The sequence below is a fragment of the Mus musculus genome, chromosome 14 (assembly GCF_000001635.26).
Source record: "Mus musculus strain C57BL/6J chromosome 14, GRCm38.p6 C57BL/6J".
NCBI classification, from domain to species: Eukaryota; Metazoa; Chordata; class Mammalia; order Rodentia; family Muridae; genus Mus; species Mus musculus.
In genome coordinates this window covers 77,018,913-77,037,556 of record NC_000080.6, presented here as the reverse complement: position 1 = coordinate 77,037,556, position 18,644 = coordinate 77,018,913, and the positions used below count along the sequence as shown (strand labels likewise).

The following is an 18,644-nucleotide window of genomic DNA, read 5'->3' as shown; positions in this document are numbered from 1 at the left end:
AGTGATCACACGGCCTGGAGTAGGTTCTATGTGGGCTGGTTACCTTGGCCGCTAGTCAAGTTGAGATGGGTGCACACTTAACAAGACTTCTAGACTCCCGGATCCCCTAGAGTCTTCTCATTCAGGAAACACTTGAGCACTTGGAGGAAGACCAAGGAAAATGAAGGCCCTCTCCTTCCTCCATTGCCAGTCCTCAGAAAATGCGCTTTCTCTTACCTTCTCATATATTTTGAAGAGTGGGTATTTTTCCATTTACAACAGTACTTGATTTTCAAATTGTTGTTTTTAAATAAATAACATTAAACCCTTGGGGGACAAAGGAGCCTTAATTTTTATCTTATTGCTACTGTAAGAATGAATGCATTCCGTCCTGTGAGGGGACACACTTGGGGGGGGGGGTAAGAGAAATCGACGTTGCCAACACAAGTGAACAGTCAAGGATGTTGGTCCCAAATGAAAGTACAGAATCAGCCGAAAGGGGGAAAAAATGAAAACTAACTAGAAACTTAAAAACTAAACAAAAAGTGAAAAGAAAAAAGAAAAAAAAAAGCCACTCCCCCACAAAAGTCACCAGAGTCCCCTTACTTGAGCCCGGATTGGAGGGCGCTAAGTGACAAGCTGGCCACACTGCTGGGTCAGCAGATCCTTCTGGAGTCGCCACGGCCCGCGGGGAGAGGGGACGCTTCTTCCCTTCCCTTCCGGGCGCCTCACGGGACGCGCTCGCCCGCGGCTCTCCGGGCCCCCGCGCCTCAGCGCCCGGGCCTCAGGCGGCCTCCACGGTGACTGCGGGCGCTGACCCGGAACTGCTGAGCGGCGCGGGAATCCCCCGCAAGGGGCTCGGCCTTGCGTCTCCAGGGCGCCACCTCGCGGCCGTGGCGGGAACACCCAAACCCGGGCGCACGCCCGCGGGAGCCCGAGGCCGCCGGGAGGCCCGGGGACGCGGTGAGGCGGGCGGACCGGCCGGCCGGTGACTTTGGGAGCCACTGGGGTTCGAGCGCCGAGCCTGCAGCTCACGCCCCAGCTCGCGGCCGCCGAGGAGAGCGCGGGAAGCAGCCCTGCGGTGAGTCCCGGGCGGAGGGGAGGTCGGCGCGGCGACGGGACGGACGGACGCACACCGTGCAGTCCAGGCTCCTCCGAGGTCGCCTGCACGGCTGGCGGAAAGAATGAATGAAGGCGCCAGTGCCCTACGGGGCGGGCGGAGGTTGGGGTGGGCGTCGGGGTGAAGGCTCAGCAATGGTAGGTGTCAGAATTGGGGGTCACAGGGTCGGCAGAGGGGAGCTCCAGCCTGGACAGGGAGTTCAGAGAATCTGCAAGTGGTCAGAAATCGACCCTGATCCAAGTTGCAGTGGCTTTTGGGATTATCCCAAGTGCGGAGGACTGTGTAAACCTGGGGGGAAAGCCCAGCCTGTGGGCTAGCTTTTACCTTTAAAAAATGAGTGTGTTTGTTTGTTTGCTTGCTTATGGTGACAGACACCTTTACTCTTCTCTCTCTCTCTCTCTCTCTCTCTCTCTCTCTCTCTCTCTCTCTCTTTCTTTCTTTCTGGTGACATACACCTTTAATCCCAGCACTTGGGAGGCAGAGGCAGAGGCAAGCAGGTGTCTGAGGTCGAAGCCAGCCTGGTCTACATAGCTAGTTCCAGGACTGCTGGGGCTGTTAGACAGAGAAGCTCTGCCTCGAATCCCTGTCCCAACCGCAACCCCAAAGAAGATTGGCTGCTGATACTGCTCAACTTAATATCCTAAAGGTGAGACCTCAGTATTTCATGAGATGTGATCTAATCTTATAGACATGATGGGGATAATGACATAACAGATTTACATCCTATAATTAAAAAGACTTGATCTCAGACAACAAGTAATTTTGTACTTAAAATCTGCTATAAGGAAAACAAAGCATAATTTCTATTCTATAAAAATGTACCCAGCTGTTCACAAAATAAAAGATGGCTCTGCCCTTAATTGTCAGGATGAATGGTGCACTGGCTTTTCTGCTCTGCACACTACATTTATTTTGGTTACTTTTTGTATTGATGCAATTTACTTCCTATTTTTATTTTTATATTTATTTATTTATTTTTGTTCACCACAAATTTCGGTTGTATCTATAAGAAGATCGAATTTATTGTTATTTGTGATCACTTTTCTTTACAGCTGCTATGGCATAAAAAGTCTTTGGGGCAAAAAAGACTGCCTGATTGAAGAATGGCAGAAGCAGTCTTGATTGATCTCTCTGGTTTACAATTGAATGCACAGAAAAACTGCCATGAGACCTTACTGGAGACACTGGATGGTATTCACTACCACCACGCTCCCAAGGCCAAGTTCCTTTGCATAATATGTTGCAGAAATGCCAGCAAGGAAAAGGATGGGGAGTATGGCCTCTGTGAATTGGAAGCAGGAAATGGCTTTTCACGTCTCGCGGGAAAATTCGAGACTGTTAGCCATCCCTGCCTGGCTGCCTCTTTGTATACAATTAAACAAAAAATTGATGAAGAAAATCTGAGCTGCATTAAGGTGATTGTCCCCGAGCACAGGAAACTGTTAATGAAGGCTTACGTTGGTCAACTCTTCACCGAGGTGTATGAGTTTGAGTTTGAAGATCTACAGGGAGCTTGGAGGGATAGCCTTTTGAAACCATCCACTGGAATAAACGTGACCACAACTCAAGAACTAGAAGACATCCAGCATGAAATAGAAACATACTTGAGAAGCCTGCCAGCGCTGAAAGGGGACCTAACTATTGTCACATCTCCTCTGATCCCAGGTACCTTCCACACTGTCCTCTGTATTGCACTGAAAACCCAGACTTTCTTCAGAAGTTCCTCACTTCCCTTTCTTTTCTCTCTGTTGACTCTTGTGAACTGTTCATGTTTCGCAACATGGGGAGTTTAGGACCTGTGGGTCAGCGGCTTCAAAGGATGACTTCATCAGAGCTGTTCCTAAAAAACAAATCTGCACTATGCAAATTCAGCTCTAAGGCAAATCTCCCAACACTCCTAAAAAAGTTCTTTTTTTCTGACCTGGAAAATCTTTTACGTAGACATGCTGAAACCCCAACTCTCTGGGCATTTTAATAGAAGAGTAAACTTTCAAATAATCCTCCTTGGATAAGTAGGATTAATTGTGAGCTGTATGTTACTTCTACCAGATGAAATGAAAGTACCCTGGGAAGAGAGCAGCAGTCCCACGGGGAGGTAAAACACACAGTACTGTGTGACATCACACGGAGGTACAAAGAGCAGCCAGAGTTAGAAACAAGATCAATTATTGCAGGCTGGGGTGACCAGGGAGGCCTGATGGAGAGGCTGTCTTTTGTATGCTGTTTAGCCTTTTGTAGAACATCCTTTGACTTGCTCCCACTTATCCTCAATAGACAACTTCCTGCATGGATTTACCACACGGACAGGGGGCATATCTTCCGTACCCACTCTCAGCTCCCTCAATCTTTTCAGTAGTTCCAAAAGGAGAGATCCCAAAGTGGTTGTTCAAGAAAATGTTCGCAGGTTGGCAAATGCTGCCGGATTTAACGCAGAGAAATTTTACCGAATAAAGGTAGATTTTTGTTATCTATTTTGGTCTTGTTCTCAGTATATTTATATAACCCTTAAGCTATTTAACTTTTGTTTCTGGTGCTTCGTCTAACATTTACGATGATGCTGAAATTACTTTTTCTCTATATGTGTGTGCTCATTCATGTGTGTTTGTGTTTCATCTAGACCGCCTCAATTCTAGAAGTATGGTTAACTTTTGAGAGAGTATAAGACCACTCAGACCCTTTCAATATAGAAGGTCCCTGAGTGATCAGGGAAAAGTTTGGAGCCTCACTTCTTAAGTGACAAGCAGGAGGACTAGGGCCTAAGAGAGGAGAAATCTGTTAAATAAGAACTCTAGATAGAAGTGAGTCTAATAAAAGGGGGGAAATCACTCACTTGGTACTTTCACATTTCTGCAAAGAAAGTGAAACTTGCCTTTTGGGAGAAGTACTCAGAGCGAAGATGTGCATATCTCTGATGGGGGATGGTCAGGACTTCTGAGTCTACTTCCCTAGGAACCACATCTGCAGATGTTGTTATATTTGTCATTTTATCACTTATGGAAGCGAATGATCATATCCTGATTACCTCATTTTGTGACCAGTTCTTGTAGAAAAGCTCGCATGTAAGATGTTTCGTTTTCCAGACATTTTGCTCTGTGTTTCGTGTTAGACTGATCACGCCAGTGAAGTGTGGGTTATGGGGAAGAAGGAGCCTGAATCTTACGATGGGATCGTCACAAATCAGAGAGGAGTCACAATCACTGCTCTTGGCGCCGACTGTATACCCATCGTCTTCGCAGATCCTGTGAAAAAGGCATGTGGGGTTGCTCACTCCGGTAGGTGTGTTAATCACTTAAGGTTTTCTGAATTTGCAATACAGGGTGGTTATCTCATTGGCATAGATGTAAATTGCATTGCTTTGTGGTAGGATGAGGCCTACATAATCTGACTACTGAAACAGATACAAGGAATATACAACTCAAATTAGACGGATCAGACTAGAATTCCCTAAGAGGGTGGTATCTTGTGATATTCAACAATCTGTAGGTTTAAGATTGTCAATATTTCTAAGCAAAGCTATAGAATTAACATTTAGGGCAAGACAATCCTGAAGTGCAAACTAAATTATCTTTAGTCCTTGCAGTTTTTAATGTGCATAATAACCATAGTTATTGTAATAACCAAATAGCAACTCTTCAAGTTTTTCAGGATACTCTGGGCACCAGGGAATAAGGAATGTTTGGCATGTTATAGAAGGGAGTTCACAGAGGCAGAGCAGCATGAGTAAAAGCAGTCAGAGGAAAGCAAAACAAAACCAAGACCATGAGACATGCTTATCTCTATCCATGAGTGGAGAAATAGACTAGAGAGCCCACACGCTTCAGATAACTTCACTGCAGTTGAAAGCTTTTCAACAAAGATGCCAAACCAGTTATTCAATGAGGAAAGAATGGTCCGTTCCAGCAGTGGAGCGGGGAGAAGCAGACATCCACGTGCAAGAGAAGGATCTGGCCCTTACCAGAGCACTGTGTATTTAAAAAGTCGGTCAGAATGGACAAGGACTTAAGTTGTAAGAGGCAAAATTATAAAACCAACATTGTAAGTATTTGAGTCTTTGGATTAGGTAATAGAGTTTTTCGGTCTCCAAAGCAGGAAAAAAAAAAAACCAAACAAACAACAACAACAACAAAAAACAAAATCAACCCCCACCCCACAAAAAAAAAAAGCATCAAAGGAGTCCAGAGGCAGAATTTTTTTTGCAAAATCCAACACCTGAAATTATAGTAAAACAACGGCTGGATTTTAAAGTGGGTAAAGGGGTTGGGGTGTAACTCCACTGGTATAGTGCTCACTTGGCAAGCATGACAGGGTCTGTTCCGTATCTTGCATCAATAGACTGGGTGTGGTGGCACAAACCTATAATCCCAGCACTCAGGAGTTTGAGGCAGGAAGGTCCGAAGTTAAGGAATAGAATTTTTCCCCTAAAATGATTTGCAAATGGCGAAGAAGCATAAGAAAAGTTAATCGACACCATTCATAATGAAAGAAAATGCAAATCAAAACCACCATCTCATCATTCATCCATTAGTGTGGTCTAGAAGACAAAACACCTCTCAGGAGGTGAGTGTGACCGAAGTGGGGAGTCGCTCTAGAGAGACATTCTGGGTACAGTGACACTTCAGTCTCAGCTCTTGGGGGACAGAGGCAAGCAGATCTCTGAGTTTGATCTACAGAGTGGATTCTGGCTACATAGTGAGACCCTGCCTCCAACACAACAACAAAAACTGTCCATTCCTTAGCAAGCTCAAAATAGAGTTGCCATTGGAGCTAGCGATTCTGGGTCTGTGTCCAAGAGAACTCATGTCTGCGTGTATAGCACCCTGATTTATACGGTCTGCAAAGAAGAAACAACTTGAATGCCCAGTGACAAACGAGTAAGTAGCAAAATGTGATGTGTTATATGGGATACGATGTTTTACCTTAAAAGGACAGTACATTCTGACACACGCTGCAACACAGATGAACCTTCTGGTGTTCATACTCGGCGCAGTAAGGCAGTCGCAGAAAGACAAATTCAATAGGATACCCTTCCCACCATCAAATCCATAAACAACAAACACAACATTTATAAGAAGGGAGAAATGATTTTGTTTGTGAATATAGTTTCAAATTTGCAAGATGAAAGAATTCTAGAAATTGAACACTGCAAATATGAATACTGAGTTGTGCACTTGCAGTAGTTTAAATGTCACATTTCATGTGTTTCCTTACCCTAGAAAGAAAGGGAGAGGACTGAAAGGACATCATTCCTATGGAGGCTAAACATCAATACCACTTTTCAAAAGAAACTCCCATTAACCGTCCATTCTGTAAGGTGCTCTGTGTGGTTCATCGAATGGTAAAGTCGGTACTGTAATGGAGTCATTAGTTTTGTGGCTCATCTATTATACCTGGACTTTGAACACATAAACCACAGCTGTTAATTTTTCACTGAGTCATGAAAGCAGTTGCAGTTCTACATTTTTTAACTTCCCTTGTCTTTTCTTCCCGTTTACCAGGCTGGAAAGGTACATTGTTGGGTGTGGCTATGGCTACTGTGAATGCTATGATAGCAGAATATGGCTGTGATGTGGAAGACATTATTGTTGTTCTGGGACCGTCAGTGGGTTCTTGCTGCTTCACTCTTCCCAAAGAATCAGCAGTCTCCTTTCACAGTCTTCATCCTTCATGTGTGAGACACTTTGACTCACCGAGACCCTACGTTGACATCCGAAAAGCCACCAGGTGCGTTTGATTGCAATGTGATGCTGAAAGTTTGATTACTGCGTATTGTTTCTGAGGTGAAAAGGACCGCAAGGAACAGTAAGTAACTTCCCACACAATTCAGGTAGCAAATACTTAAGGAGCTGACATGCACACATGGAAAAAAAAACATTTTAAATAAGGTATCTATTCTCACGTTTGTATCACAGATAGTTTCATGATTTTTTATTTATTGAGGTAAATTCCAAGTTGAGATCTTCAGAAATCTACTTAAACTTTGTACAGAATAGCTGATATACAATTTACTTCACAGCTATTGCTTAGGTCAACTCTCCTAAAACAATATGAAAGTTGATATTTTGAAAGTATTCTTATTATGTAATTAACTAAAAAACAGTTCTTGTAAAATAATAGGAAGTATAAGTATGTAACTACTTGTATTTGTGGTCCTGTGCTTTTTGGATTTATGAATTTGCTCTTTAGTCTCTGTTGAAAATTGTCATTTGGATAAAAGGAAACAGATGAATTGAGTTACATTTCTCTTCCAGTCAGCAAAACCATAACCAGACCCATTTAACCCATGAGTAGGAAGGACTCAGTAAATGGGCATTGACTCTTAAACGTGACTTGTGAAATAAGTACACCTAATTTTTATTTCTATTTATATCAGAATATTTTTAAAGAAACTTTTCTGTGAAAACTAGTAAATAGGAGAAAAAAAAGATGAGAAGATTGGATGATTAAAAATTATAACATGTCTGAACCAAAAGAGTTTTCTATACAAATGCTCTGTCCCTTGAGAAGTTTATTCCAAACAGGCATTCAGTGTTCCTTACACTGTCCCAGAGCCAGCACGTGTCTGCAGGGCAGTGTGGAACACTACCAGCTCACATTTGAGATGTGCTGACAAAAGCTCCCATTTCCTGACTAGCCCCTGCTGTGGAGTGAATAGCTATTCCTGTTGTTCTGAGCTCTTTCCTGGAATGTGGCCACACAAGTACCTTTTTCATGTGCTTTCACCAGTTGTAAAATAAACTCTTACTGTCTTTTGAAAAATCTTCCTTCTAAGGATTCTTCTAGAAAGAGGAGGAATTCTTCCACAGAACATTCAAGACCAGAAGGAAGATCTTGACCTCTGCACGTCCTGCCATCCTGAGAAGTTTTTCTCCCATGTCCGCGATGGCCTTAACTTCGGTACACAGATTGGCTTCATATCCCTTAGAGAATGAGGTACAGAACAGTCTCTGCTGTAGTGCCTCCCTCTGCACTCTCCATAGCTCCTCCCACTCACCTCCCCCTCTCCTTCTTTCAGCCTTTCTCTGCCTTCACTGAAAAAGGAGTTTAATAACATTCCTTCCTCTCTGTAAGAGTATCAGATCTTCATTTTATTCACTAACTGATTGATTGATTGATTGATTGGTTGGTTGATTGATTGAGTTTTTGAAACAGGGTTTCTCTGTGTAGTTGTGGCTGTTCTGGAACTCTGCTCAGTAGATCAGGCTGGCCTCAAACTCAGAGATTCACCTGCCTCTGCCTCCGGAGTGCTGGGACTAAAGGTGTGTGCCACAACACCCAGCTCAAATTTTAATTTTTAAGTGGAAAAATAGCATAGAAAAGTTCATTTTCAGCAACCTTCTCCATGGTGAGTAATGTTCATTTCTTTTTCTAGTACATAAAGAATAATTAGGCAGGTTTATGTTAAAGGCATAAGGTAATTTACTCTTTAAAAGTCATCTATAAATAAGTCTTTGCCTCTGCTCTAACTTGAGCTATGCATGTTCTAGTATGACATCTTTATACCTTTCATTATTTTTTATTTTCTGAAAAAAAAAAATGGACTAATACTGTAGAAATGGCGATCCTACCAAAAGCAACCTACAGATTAGATGAAATCCCCGTCAAAATTCTAACACAATTCTTTGAAGATCTTGAAAGGACAATGTTCAGCTTCATGTGGAAACACACACGCACATACACGCGTACACACGCACCAAAACAGGAATGCTTAGCCAATCCTGAATAATAAAAGAACGCTGGAAGTGTCACCATTCTGGATTTCAAGTTGTACTACTAAATTATAGTAATAGAAACCACATGGTTTTGGCATAAAAGCAGACTCCTTGATCAGTGGAATCAAACTGAAGACCCAGGCACCCAGGCATGCACCTACATGATTATGGACATCTGATATTTGAAAAGAGGCCAGAAATACACCCCGGGGGAAAAAAAACCCAAAATCTTCAACAAAAGGTACTGGTCAAACTGGGATAGGTGCATGTAGAAGGATCAAAATATATCCATACTTATCACCCCACACAAAACTTTACTGCAAATGGATCAAATACTTCAACATAAAATCGGGTACACTGGTAAAAGAGAAAAGGGGGATAGCTTTGAACTCACTGGCCCAGGAAAAGACTTTCTGAACAGAATGCCATTGGTACAGGCACCAAGATCAACAGTTTATAATGGGCCCTCAGGAAATTGAGAAACTTCTGCATGGCAAAAGTCTTTATCATTTAGACAAAGTGGCAGCCTACAGAATGAGAAGATTTCCCAACTCCACATCTGATAGAGCTAATATCCAAAATATATAGAGAACTCAAAAAATTGGTTACAAAAAACAACCTATCTAAAATGGGGTACAGATATAACAGAGAATTCTCAATAGAAGAAACTCAAATGGCTGATAAACACTTGAAGAAATGTTCAGCATCCTTAGTCACCAGGAAAATAGAAATCAAAACTGCTTAAGATTCTATCTTATACTTGTCAGAATGGCTAAGATCAATAATACAAGTGATAGGTCATGCTGGTGGGGACATGGAGCAAGGGAAATACTCCTCCATTGCTGGTGAGAATGCAAACTTGTACAAGCACTATGGAAATCAATATTCCTCAGAGCAACGGGAGTCAATCTACCTGAAGATCTAGCTATACCACCATTGGGCATATACAAAGGATGCTTCCTTCTACCAGAGGAATTCTTCCTCAGACATAGTCACTGCTGTTCCATTCATAATAGCCAGAAATTTGAAACAAACTACATGTCTCTCAACAGAAGAATATATAAAGAAAATATTGTACATTCACATAATGGAGTATTAGTCCTCTATTTAAAAAAAATAACATCATTAAATTGATGATGTTAGAAAAAAATCACCTTGAGTGGTATCTCTCAAACGCAGAAAGACAAATATGGTATGCAGTTACTTAGTGTGTTTATATTAGCTGTGAAGACAATAATAAGCAAGTTAGAAATTCTAGAACCACAGAGGGTAGGCATAGAGTAAGGGACTAGAGAGAACAGATCTTGTTAGGAAAGGGAATTAGAATAGATAGGTATGGATGGAGTGGGGATGTAGAATGAAGATAATGGGAGAATGGGGAGAGGAGAAGAGGTTGTGTCAAGGAATACAGGAAGAAACTGCTAAAATAAAGGGGGACATTTGAGAGGTACTATGGAAACTCAATACAGTAAAAACTTAATAAAATATTAACATATGTGAATGCAATGTAAATGAAATCAAACAAGGGGAAAGGCAGAGCCCCAGTGGCCATCTCTTGTCACCAAATGAAGCTTCCAGTACTGGGATTGGGTTACATCTAATTGACTTGTTGGCTAAAGGAGCCCCACAGGAATCCCCCAAACAACCCCAGGCTGTTGCCAAGACTTTAGGTTTCTCTCCACAAGCTGACAGCAAAGCTCTATTGTTGAAAACAACACCCACACAACTCATTAAGAATGGAGATGACAAACCAGCACCTATATAGGAGAGAGAGCCTTCACCCCTATGTTCCAGTGGTTTTTATTACAAGAACATACTCTGCATGTTCACAAAAAGAGACATAAACATGAAGACGGCCACAAAACCTTTCTCTATAAAGATACATTGCCTGCAAAACACTAGAAAGCAATGGTGGCACAAAGCTGTTGTGAGGAGTAACCAACCAGTAATTGATTTGGCGTAAGGCCCACTCCTCAAGATGGAACCAATACCTGACACTGCTTGAGTGACTAAGAACCTAGGACTAGAGAGCCCAAGAACCTAGGACAAAAACCACATAATACTGGTCTAAAGAAAAAAAAATGGAATAATGGAATGACAACTCTTATGATATTCGGCTATGCTCATAGACTAGCAGCTTGCTCGGCCATCATCAGAGAGGCTTCCTCCTGCAGCAGATGGGACAAATACAGAGACACCCCCCCTCCCAGCCTGACATTATACAGAGTGAGAGACCTTGGAACTCTCAGTCCTAAGTGGGATGTCTCCATCAAATTCCTCCCCTCGGAGCTTGGAGAACCTCAGGGAAGAGGAGATGGAAATTGCGTAAGAGCCACAAGATGGAGGACACCAAGAAAATAAGGCCCTCTAAATCAACATGAGCCAAGCTCATATGAACTCAGAGACTGAAGCAGCATGCGCAGGGCCTGTATAAGTCTGAACCAGGTCTTCTGCACATATGAATGATGGCTTCCAGTTTAGTGTTTTTATGGGATTCCTGAGCATATGAGTGAGTGGGTGGGTCTCTGACTCTTGTGTCCTCTCTTGGGCTCCTTTTCTTCTGATGGTCTATCTTGTTTGGCTTTGATGTAATAGGTTTTGTCTTATTATATTTTATTTTGTTACAGTTTTTTTGAATGAATGAATGAATGAATGAATGAAAGAGTGAGTGAGTGAATGAACCTAGCCACTAGGGTAAAGGTTAACAACTGAACTGTCTCTTATACCTGAGAGAGAAAATCAGTTAGCTCCAATGGGGTGACACTGAGTATGTCAACTATTCCAAAACAGGCCTCATGTTCAGGAGGAGTTAGCAGACATAATTGGACTTCATAGGTATTTTTATTTAATTTTATTTGGTTACAGTATGTTAGGTTTTGCTTGTCTGTTTTTCTTTTTTTAATGTAATTTTATTTTGTTTTGTTTTGTATTTGGGGGCTTTTGTTATATTTCTCTTTCATGAGAAAGAACTTAAATTTGGGTAGTTAGGGGAAGAGCAACTTGAGAGAGGAGAATAATATGATCAAAATATATTTATAATTGTTTTAAATAATAAAAAAATAATAAAACTTTTACATAAAATTCTAAATTATAGAATAAAAAATTACAAATATATAATATAAAGTAACTTTTCAATATACTGAATAACTCCTGCCAAATATGGTACTGTTGGAATTTTTCTTTAAAGGGGCAGGGAATAAGTTATTTTTAATATTTTGTACTCTGTGTGTGTGTGTGTGTGTGTGTGTGTGTGTGTATGTACGCATGCACTCATACATACCCATGGCATGTATATATGTGAAGGTAAATGACAAGTTTCAGGAGTCTGTTCTCTTCTATTACTGTAAGGCTTCCAGAGATCTGACTCAGGTCATTAAGATTGGGGGAAGAGCCTTTATCCACTGACTCAGCATCTCTTCGACTCAATAAATCTTTTATGTTGTGTAGAGCATGGAGTTTCTGTCTCATCTAGTCAGCTCGGGCACTGGAGAGCAAAGGCAGATGCTGACAACAGAAATGAAGGCGTCCTAGCTCCCATTCAATGCTGTTTACAGAAAGAAAGTCCTCTAGACTTCTATAAGGCAATTTCATGGCAGTGACTTAGCACATACTCAGTTTTTCTATAGTTTAACTCAATTGGTGTATGTTTTTACTCTTTAGAATGGCTTTAGTTTGTAATGTACAAAACATTTTAATGGACTTTATGATTCTTACCTTGATATTCTAAAAACACTAGCTAGGAGCTAACATTTTATTTCTGTGTGTATTTTACAGGTTCTTGGCTGGAGTTTTGCATAAAGGATGTTTCCTGCATCCTTCCACACTGGCTGCAAAAGAAAATACTTAGCTTTCTGATTTATATAAAACCATGAGGATTACAAAAGATAATTCATCTTTAGGGTATGCTCTTACTGTTACCCAAAGCCCAGTGATCTTGGTCTAATTCTTATGACAACTGATCAAAAAACCCAATGTGATGTCATTCCTGAAGGTCGTTCTCTGTATTTGTCTATAAATCAAGGCCAGGGCTGTTCAGTTAAGTATTTGGTAGATGCCAACTTTTGTTTAGGCATGGAGCCCAGCACAGGGAATTGAAATGAAGTCAGCTTTCTCATTTGAAGCAGATGCAGCTGGGAGATACCTGTTCCCTTAGGTTTCCTTATGGCATTCTCAAGCGCCATGTTTTTGCTGATCCTTCCCTCCCCTTCCCTGTCCCCTGTGTCCCCTTCCACTCCCGGTAGCCCCTCTTTCCTGTCTCATGGGCTTTAATACTTCTCCCTTGCTCAGTCCTCTCTTTATGTTCCCTTTCTAGTATCAACACCTATATCCACACCTATGACCACAAATTTACAGATCCATATATATGTATGTTTACATAAACAGTAAAAGTTAGAATTTATATTTATATATAAGAAAAAATACATGCAGTGTTTGTTATTCCCAGTCTGGATTATTTTGGTCAGCATAAAATAATTCCAGATCTCTCAATTTTCCTACAAGTTTGATAACTTCATTATGGCTAAATAAAATATTGTGTGTATGAACTGCATTTTTGTTATCCATTCCTTTGTTGATGATCAATGAGACTAGTTCCAAATCCTTGCTATTGTGACTAGAATAGGAATAATTGTGCAGGGTTATGTGTCTTTGTAGCAGGATAGAGTCTTTTGGGTATATGCCCGGAAACAAACTAGCTGGGTCACAAAGCTGTTCTGGTTTTTGTTTCCTTTATGTATAATCTTTTGAGAATTTAATGCATGTTTAGAATGAAATATGATCATAACCACCCTTCACTCTGCCCTCCAACTCTTCCCCAGATTGTCCCAGTATGTCACCCTCCCAACGTCATGTCCTCACTGTTTAGTTTGTGTGAAACCTCCATGCTGATTTCTACAATGGCTGTCCAGTATACACTCCCACCAACAGTGAATATGTGCTCAACTTTCCCCACACCCTCATCAGCACTCGTCATTTTTTCTATTTACTTATTTTTACATGTGTAGGTATTTTATCTGCATGTATGTCTGTGCACCACATGTGTGCCATGACCAGAGAGGCCAGAAGAGAATGTCAGATCCCCTGAGACTGGAGCTGTCCCGTGGGTGTAGGGAATCAAACTCAGACGACCAGAAAGAGCAGCTTGTGTTCTAACCCATGGAGCCATCTCTCCAGTTTTGTCTCTCCAGCTTTGTCATGCTTTTCTCTTGGTAGGAGACATTCTGACAAGGGTTATGTAGAATCTTAAAATAGTTTTAACGTTCATGTCTCTGCTGGCTAAAGGTGTTGGATGTGTTTTCAGTATAGTTCTGGACATGTGTGATTCTTTTGAGAAGGATCTGTTCATTTCATGAGCTCATTTATTGACAGGCGGCTTTATCGTTTGGTTTTATGCCATGGATAAGGAGAGCTGGTGAAGGCTCTGTACTCTGTAACCTGCTTGTTCTCCTGCTCATGGTTCCCTTTGCTATGCAAAAGTTTTTTTTTTATTTCATGTAATTCGTTTGCAAATTCCTGTGCTATTAGAGTCCTATTTTAAGACTTCCAATATCTGCTGGCTTTTTGGAATATTTTTCTCTAGCAGTATCAGAATTTCAGGTTAGGATCTTTGATCCCTGGGCAGTTTAGTAGTGTTGCTGTCCTTTTTACCTGGTGGGAAGCTTGGCAGTGTTGGTGCTAGACCTTCCTTAAAAGACTGGTAGATTTTAGCAGTGACTCCACACGGACCCAGGTTTTCCTTGGGGGGAAATCTCCTTAGCACTTTGATCTCTTGCTCATTACAGGTCTGTTTAAATTGTTCCTATCTTCTGAATTTAATTTTGGTAAGTCATAAACATTCTTCTTCGGAAGCCCTTGGCTGTGTTTTAGAGAGTATTCAATCTCTGTTCTGCTAAGTGTGTGCTTACTGTCTGTTGGATGGACACCACTTAGTTCCAGGTGATCTATGGTATAATTTAGCTTTGCAGTTTCTCTGCTAACTTTAGATTGGGAGAGCTCGTGTCTACCTTCATGATTGTGTCAGAATCTGTGTCAAGTAGTTTTTCTACCTTTCAGCGTTTGTCTTATGAAATTTCTAATCCTAACATTTAGTGAGTGATATTTGCAGTTGTTCTATCTCCCCAGTGAATTGTTTCTTTTGTTATAGGTAGTGGCCCTCTTTATCTCTAGTTTTGGTTTGATATCTACCTTAACAGGTACAAGAATTGCTACCCTAGCATGTACCCAGCTTCCATTTGTTTGCTATGCTGACTTTCACCTTTTGACTCTGTTTTGTTGCTGTTGTTGTTATTTTTGTTTTTATTTTTTGTTTGTTTTGTCTTTGCTGGATAAGTGTATTTCTTGACGACAATAGATGTTCTTTGTTTTATTAATTCCATTAGTTATTCTGTGTCTTGATAGTTGAGATCATTTGTACTTAAGGTCATTCCCTATGATGTTGTTAGTTGATTTTCTGACTGGCTAGTTATTAATATTTCTGTATTCCTCCTCTGTTAGTAGTAAGGTTTTCTGGTTGTGCTGACTATTTTCTTCCAAACTCTTTTTGGTCTCTTATGGAATATATTCTTTTCTGTGTCTCTGTGGATGAGACTTTGTTTTTCCTACATGTTTAGTATTCCTTTAAGATTTTTCTACAATACTGCCTTTGTTGATAATAATTGCCTTAATTTATCCATCAGGTTAAAATATTTTTGTTGGGTCTCAAAACTTTGTTCACAGTCATTTTCTTCTAGAGCTTGTACTGTGTAATTCCATACACTCCCGCTTTCATGTTTCTTATCAATGATTTGCTGTTGTGTGCCCCCTTTGCAGGTTCCCCCTTTGAGCTAGAACTTTTCCCCTGTGTTTTTAGTCTTTGTTTTGTGTATGTGACGTATGACTGTGGTATGTTGTGGAGAGTTTCTCTAATCACATCTATTGGGTTTCTAGTGCCTTTGTGTTTAGATGCTGATTTCTTTCTCTAAGTTTAGGAAACTTTCTTCTGTAAGTTGATTGAATAAATTACCTATACCTTATGACATTATCTCAGTTCCTTCTACTTCATTGGTTTGGGGGTTTTGTCTTTTGAATGTACCCCAGACTTTTTGGAATTATTGGTTGTTTTTTATTTTTTATTTTAATTTTTGTTATATTTTTCTGAATGTAGTATTGCCTTAGCTTAAAATTCGTTCATTCTAATTCATCTTAACTATGAGTGATGCTCTCTAATGGGAGTTGGACTTGATTGTTTCTTCCATTCCCAGAATTTCTGTCTCATTCTTTGTTGATTCAGCATCTTTGCTGGACATTTCCTCCATGTTTTAAAATTTCTTTTTGAGATAAACTGTTTCTACGACTAAAACTTAATTTTAAAAACAGATGAGTGCTGAAGGCACTATGGTTAGTTTTTACAGAAAGGAGCTATTATAGAGAAAATTATCTATTATATGGGCCCAAAACATGTACAGATTTTTAAAAGGGTTTTAAAATTTACATATATTTGTATATATCTCAGTGTGTCTATATGCACAAATGTATGCAGATACCTGCAGAGCTCAGAAGAAGGCATCAGATCTCCCAGAGGTGGAGTTACAGGGTTGCTGTAAGCACCACGCAACGTGCGTGCTAAGAACCCACAAGAGTAGCAACCACTCTTAACCACAGAGCGTAGTCCAGTGGTTCCACCCTTCCTAATGCTGCAGCCCTTTAATTCAGGTCCTCATGTTGTAGTGGCCTCCACTCATAAAATTATTTTGTTGCTACTTCACAACTATAATTTTGCTGCTATCATTAATCATAATATAAATATCTGGGTTTTCTGATAATCTTAGGTGACCCCTGTGAAAGGGTCCTTTGACTAACCCAAGGGGTCATAACCCACAGGTTGAGAACTGCTGCTCTTAGTCTTAGTTTTTTGACCAAGTACAGTCATAGCAGAGAGAGAGAGAGAGAGAGAGAGAGAGAGAGAGAGAGAGAGAGAGAGAGAGAGAGAGAGAGCACCATGAAGCAGGACGTGAAACTGAACGTTTATAATCTACCCAAGGCAGAGAAGAGTGTCAGGAGATGGACAGCGTGGAACTAGAACAGGGATCCCCAGTCACATGGCAGAAAAGGGGAGCTTACTCTTTTGGCAGTGAATAGGCATCAAATAGAGGCTCTCCCCACTGCACAGCATCTTACTTAAGGAGACGGATTTAAGCAGTGAGTGACCAAAGACGTTGAATGGAAACAGAATTTTTTTTTTTAAAAAAAAGAACTAACAGTCTCAGTTGAGGCTGTAGAATTTCAAATGGATCCGAGGACAGATAAATTCAACATTTCAGAGGGGAGTTCAATAGATCTCTTCCAAGACCATGGAAGTGCGAGGTGGAAAAGAATGGAGAAAGTACTTCTTTCTCTGAGTTTTGCTTAACCAACTACTGAGAGCTGACCACACAGCGTGGGAGGAGGTTTGGGACTAGAGGAGAGATAAAGGGTTTCACCTCATCCAGGATGAATAGCATCCGCATGGAAACAGTCAACAATTGCAAGTACCGACCTGGACCTTACAGTGGAGCCTGGGGCAAAGCTGACTGTGAAGCAATGGCACTTGAGTCTCTTGCATCCGACTGGATTGTCTGCATGACAACTAGAGTGAGTACTGAGGTCCTAGGATAGATCTCACACAACACGCATTTGAAGAACAAGAGATAAACCAGAAAAAATAACTCAGTCCTAGGATTTAAAAGCTATGACTGTTTAAGACCATCAACAAATGTGTGAAAGGTACTCAGAAAGCTTCAGAGGAAAAGTGGGAACTGAACTGAAAGCAGGGAATTCAGTGTGGTAAAGTTGTTCCGAGAGCAGGGATGGGCATGACTAATTTTTAAATTTCTTACAGAGTTCCTATTTGTGCACACAGACTATAGTTGTTGGGTTTTTTGTTTTTTGTTTTTGTTTTTGTTTTTTTTTTTTGGTGATTGCAAAGGATTTTTCTCATAATTTACTTTACTGTGCCTTTATAGTTTCTATAAAACCAGTAGGTCAGGTATTGACCCTTTTTTCCAAAGGAGAAACTGAGCCTCGTTGAGGTAAAGGTTGGAATCGTATAATTTGTGATGACCTGTTTTACAACGTATAATTTCCTTTCAGGTTTTATGCCCACTAAAAGATCTTTAAATTCTACTTTCCACTTTCTGTTAGTATTCTTTTCATGTATTTGGTGCTTGGCTAGGTGAAAAACAGTTATGTGGCCATCTGGAATGGTCTACCCAGTGCAGAGTAGCAGTCAGTAAGGGACTGCCACAGCTGGAGAGCCTTGCCTAGTGTGATCTTCTGGGACTCTCCACATGCATTGAATAGAAAAATAAGATAGACATGTCACATTCATATCAAGTATCCTTTTCTTTATGAAAACATAAAGATTAAAGATTTGTCTCACACCTTTGAAAAGACTGAATATTTCTAAGTCTTCGCCGTGTATTATTTTGTTTGAAGCTTATAAATTTAGGCAGCCATACTTTGCATTATATATGATATTATAAAAATAAATAAAGTTATGTTTCATTACCTATGCTTTTGGATTCATTGTATATTCAACTTTTAATTAATTTTTTATTGTGTATACTTAGACACTTTCAAAAAATTACCAACTTTTTCATGACCCCCTCCATTTATAGTCAGTTGCCTTTTCGTCTGTTGCCACCCACTGGACGGGCTTAATAAAACAAATGAAATTATTTTACTACTGGGAGGCAGTAGTCAACGTTTTAGAAGTAGATCGGGTGTTTCTTAAAAAAGATAAACAAGTGTTTTCTCTGTTATTTATTTGTGCAAAAAAGAAAGGTATTTAAAATGAATGAAAATATTTGTATTCCTTTAGG

At 40.5% G+C, this 18,644-nt stretch overlaps 2 protein-coding genes across 7 annotated transcripts in view; one reads left to right on the top strand and one right to left on the bottom strand.

Moving 5' to 3' along the window:
- Positions 1 to 785, bottom strand: part of Ccdc122 (coiled-coil domain containing 122) — a 75,492-nt gene extending 74,707 nt beyond the window's left edge. For all 3 annotated transcript variants that reach the window (NM_001310648.1, NM_175369.4, NM_001310649.1), the window contains exon 1: positions 586 to 785. The gene's annotated coding sequence lies outside the window, so the exon portion shown is untranslated. The remainder of the gene's footprint in view (positions 1 to 585) is intronic.
- Positions 628 to 15,818, top strand: Lacc1 (laccase domain containing 1). 4 transcript variants are annotated; one of them, XR_003950831.1, is made up of 8 exons: positions 628 to 1,060; positions 1,567 to 1,745; positions 2,152 to 2,764; positions 3,374 to 3,552; positions 4,206 to 4,371; positions 6,313 to 6,820; positions 7,869 to 8,029; positions 12,583 to 13,357. XR_003950831.1 is itself a non-coding variant. In NM_172488.2 (8 exons), exons 3-7 carry the CDS (start codon positions 2,203 to 2,205, stop codon positions 8,026 to 8,028), a joined length of 1,293 nt encoding a protein of 430 aa, NP_766076.1. In that variant the 5' UTR covers positions 940 to 1,060; positions 1,567 to 1,745; positions 2,152 to 2,202; the 3' UTR covers position 8,029; positions 12,583 to 13,356. The 4 variants fall into 4 exon arrangements, 2 of the variants coding, with proteins under 2 accessions (NP_766076.1, XP_030103569.1); NM_172488.2 differs by having other exon boundaries at positions 940 to 1,060; positions 6,595 to 6,820; positions 12,583 to 13,356; XR_383153.4 differs by lacking the exons at positions 7,869 to 8,029; positions 12,583 to 13,357 and having other exon boundaries at positions 6,313 to 6,410; positions 6,595 to 6,685.
- The last annotated feature ends 2,826 nt before the right edge of the window (positions 15,819 to 18,644 follow it).

What these genes read in the sequence shown, in the direction of transcription:
- Lacc1 (NM_172488.2), top strand. Translation starts at nt 2,203, where the DNA reads ATGGCAGAAGCAGTCTTGATTGATCTCTCTGGTTTACAATTGAATGCA. An exon ending in AGAAATTTTACCGAATAAAG is followed by an intron (nt 3,553 to 4,205) that starts GTAGATTTTTGT and finishes GTTTCGTGTTAG; the next exon opens with ACTGATCACGCCAGTGAAGT. An exon ending in ATGTGGGGTTGCTCACTCCG is followed by an intron (nt 4,372 to 6,594) that starts GTAGGTGTGTTA and finishes CCCGTTTACCAG; the next exon opens with GCTGGAAAGGTACATTGTTG.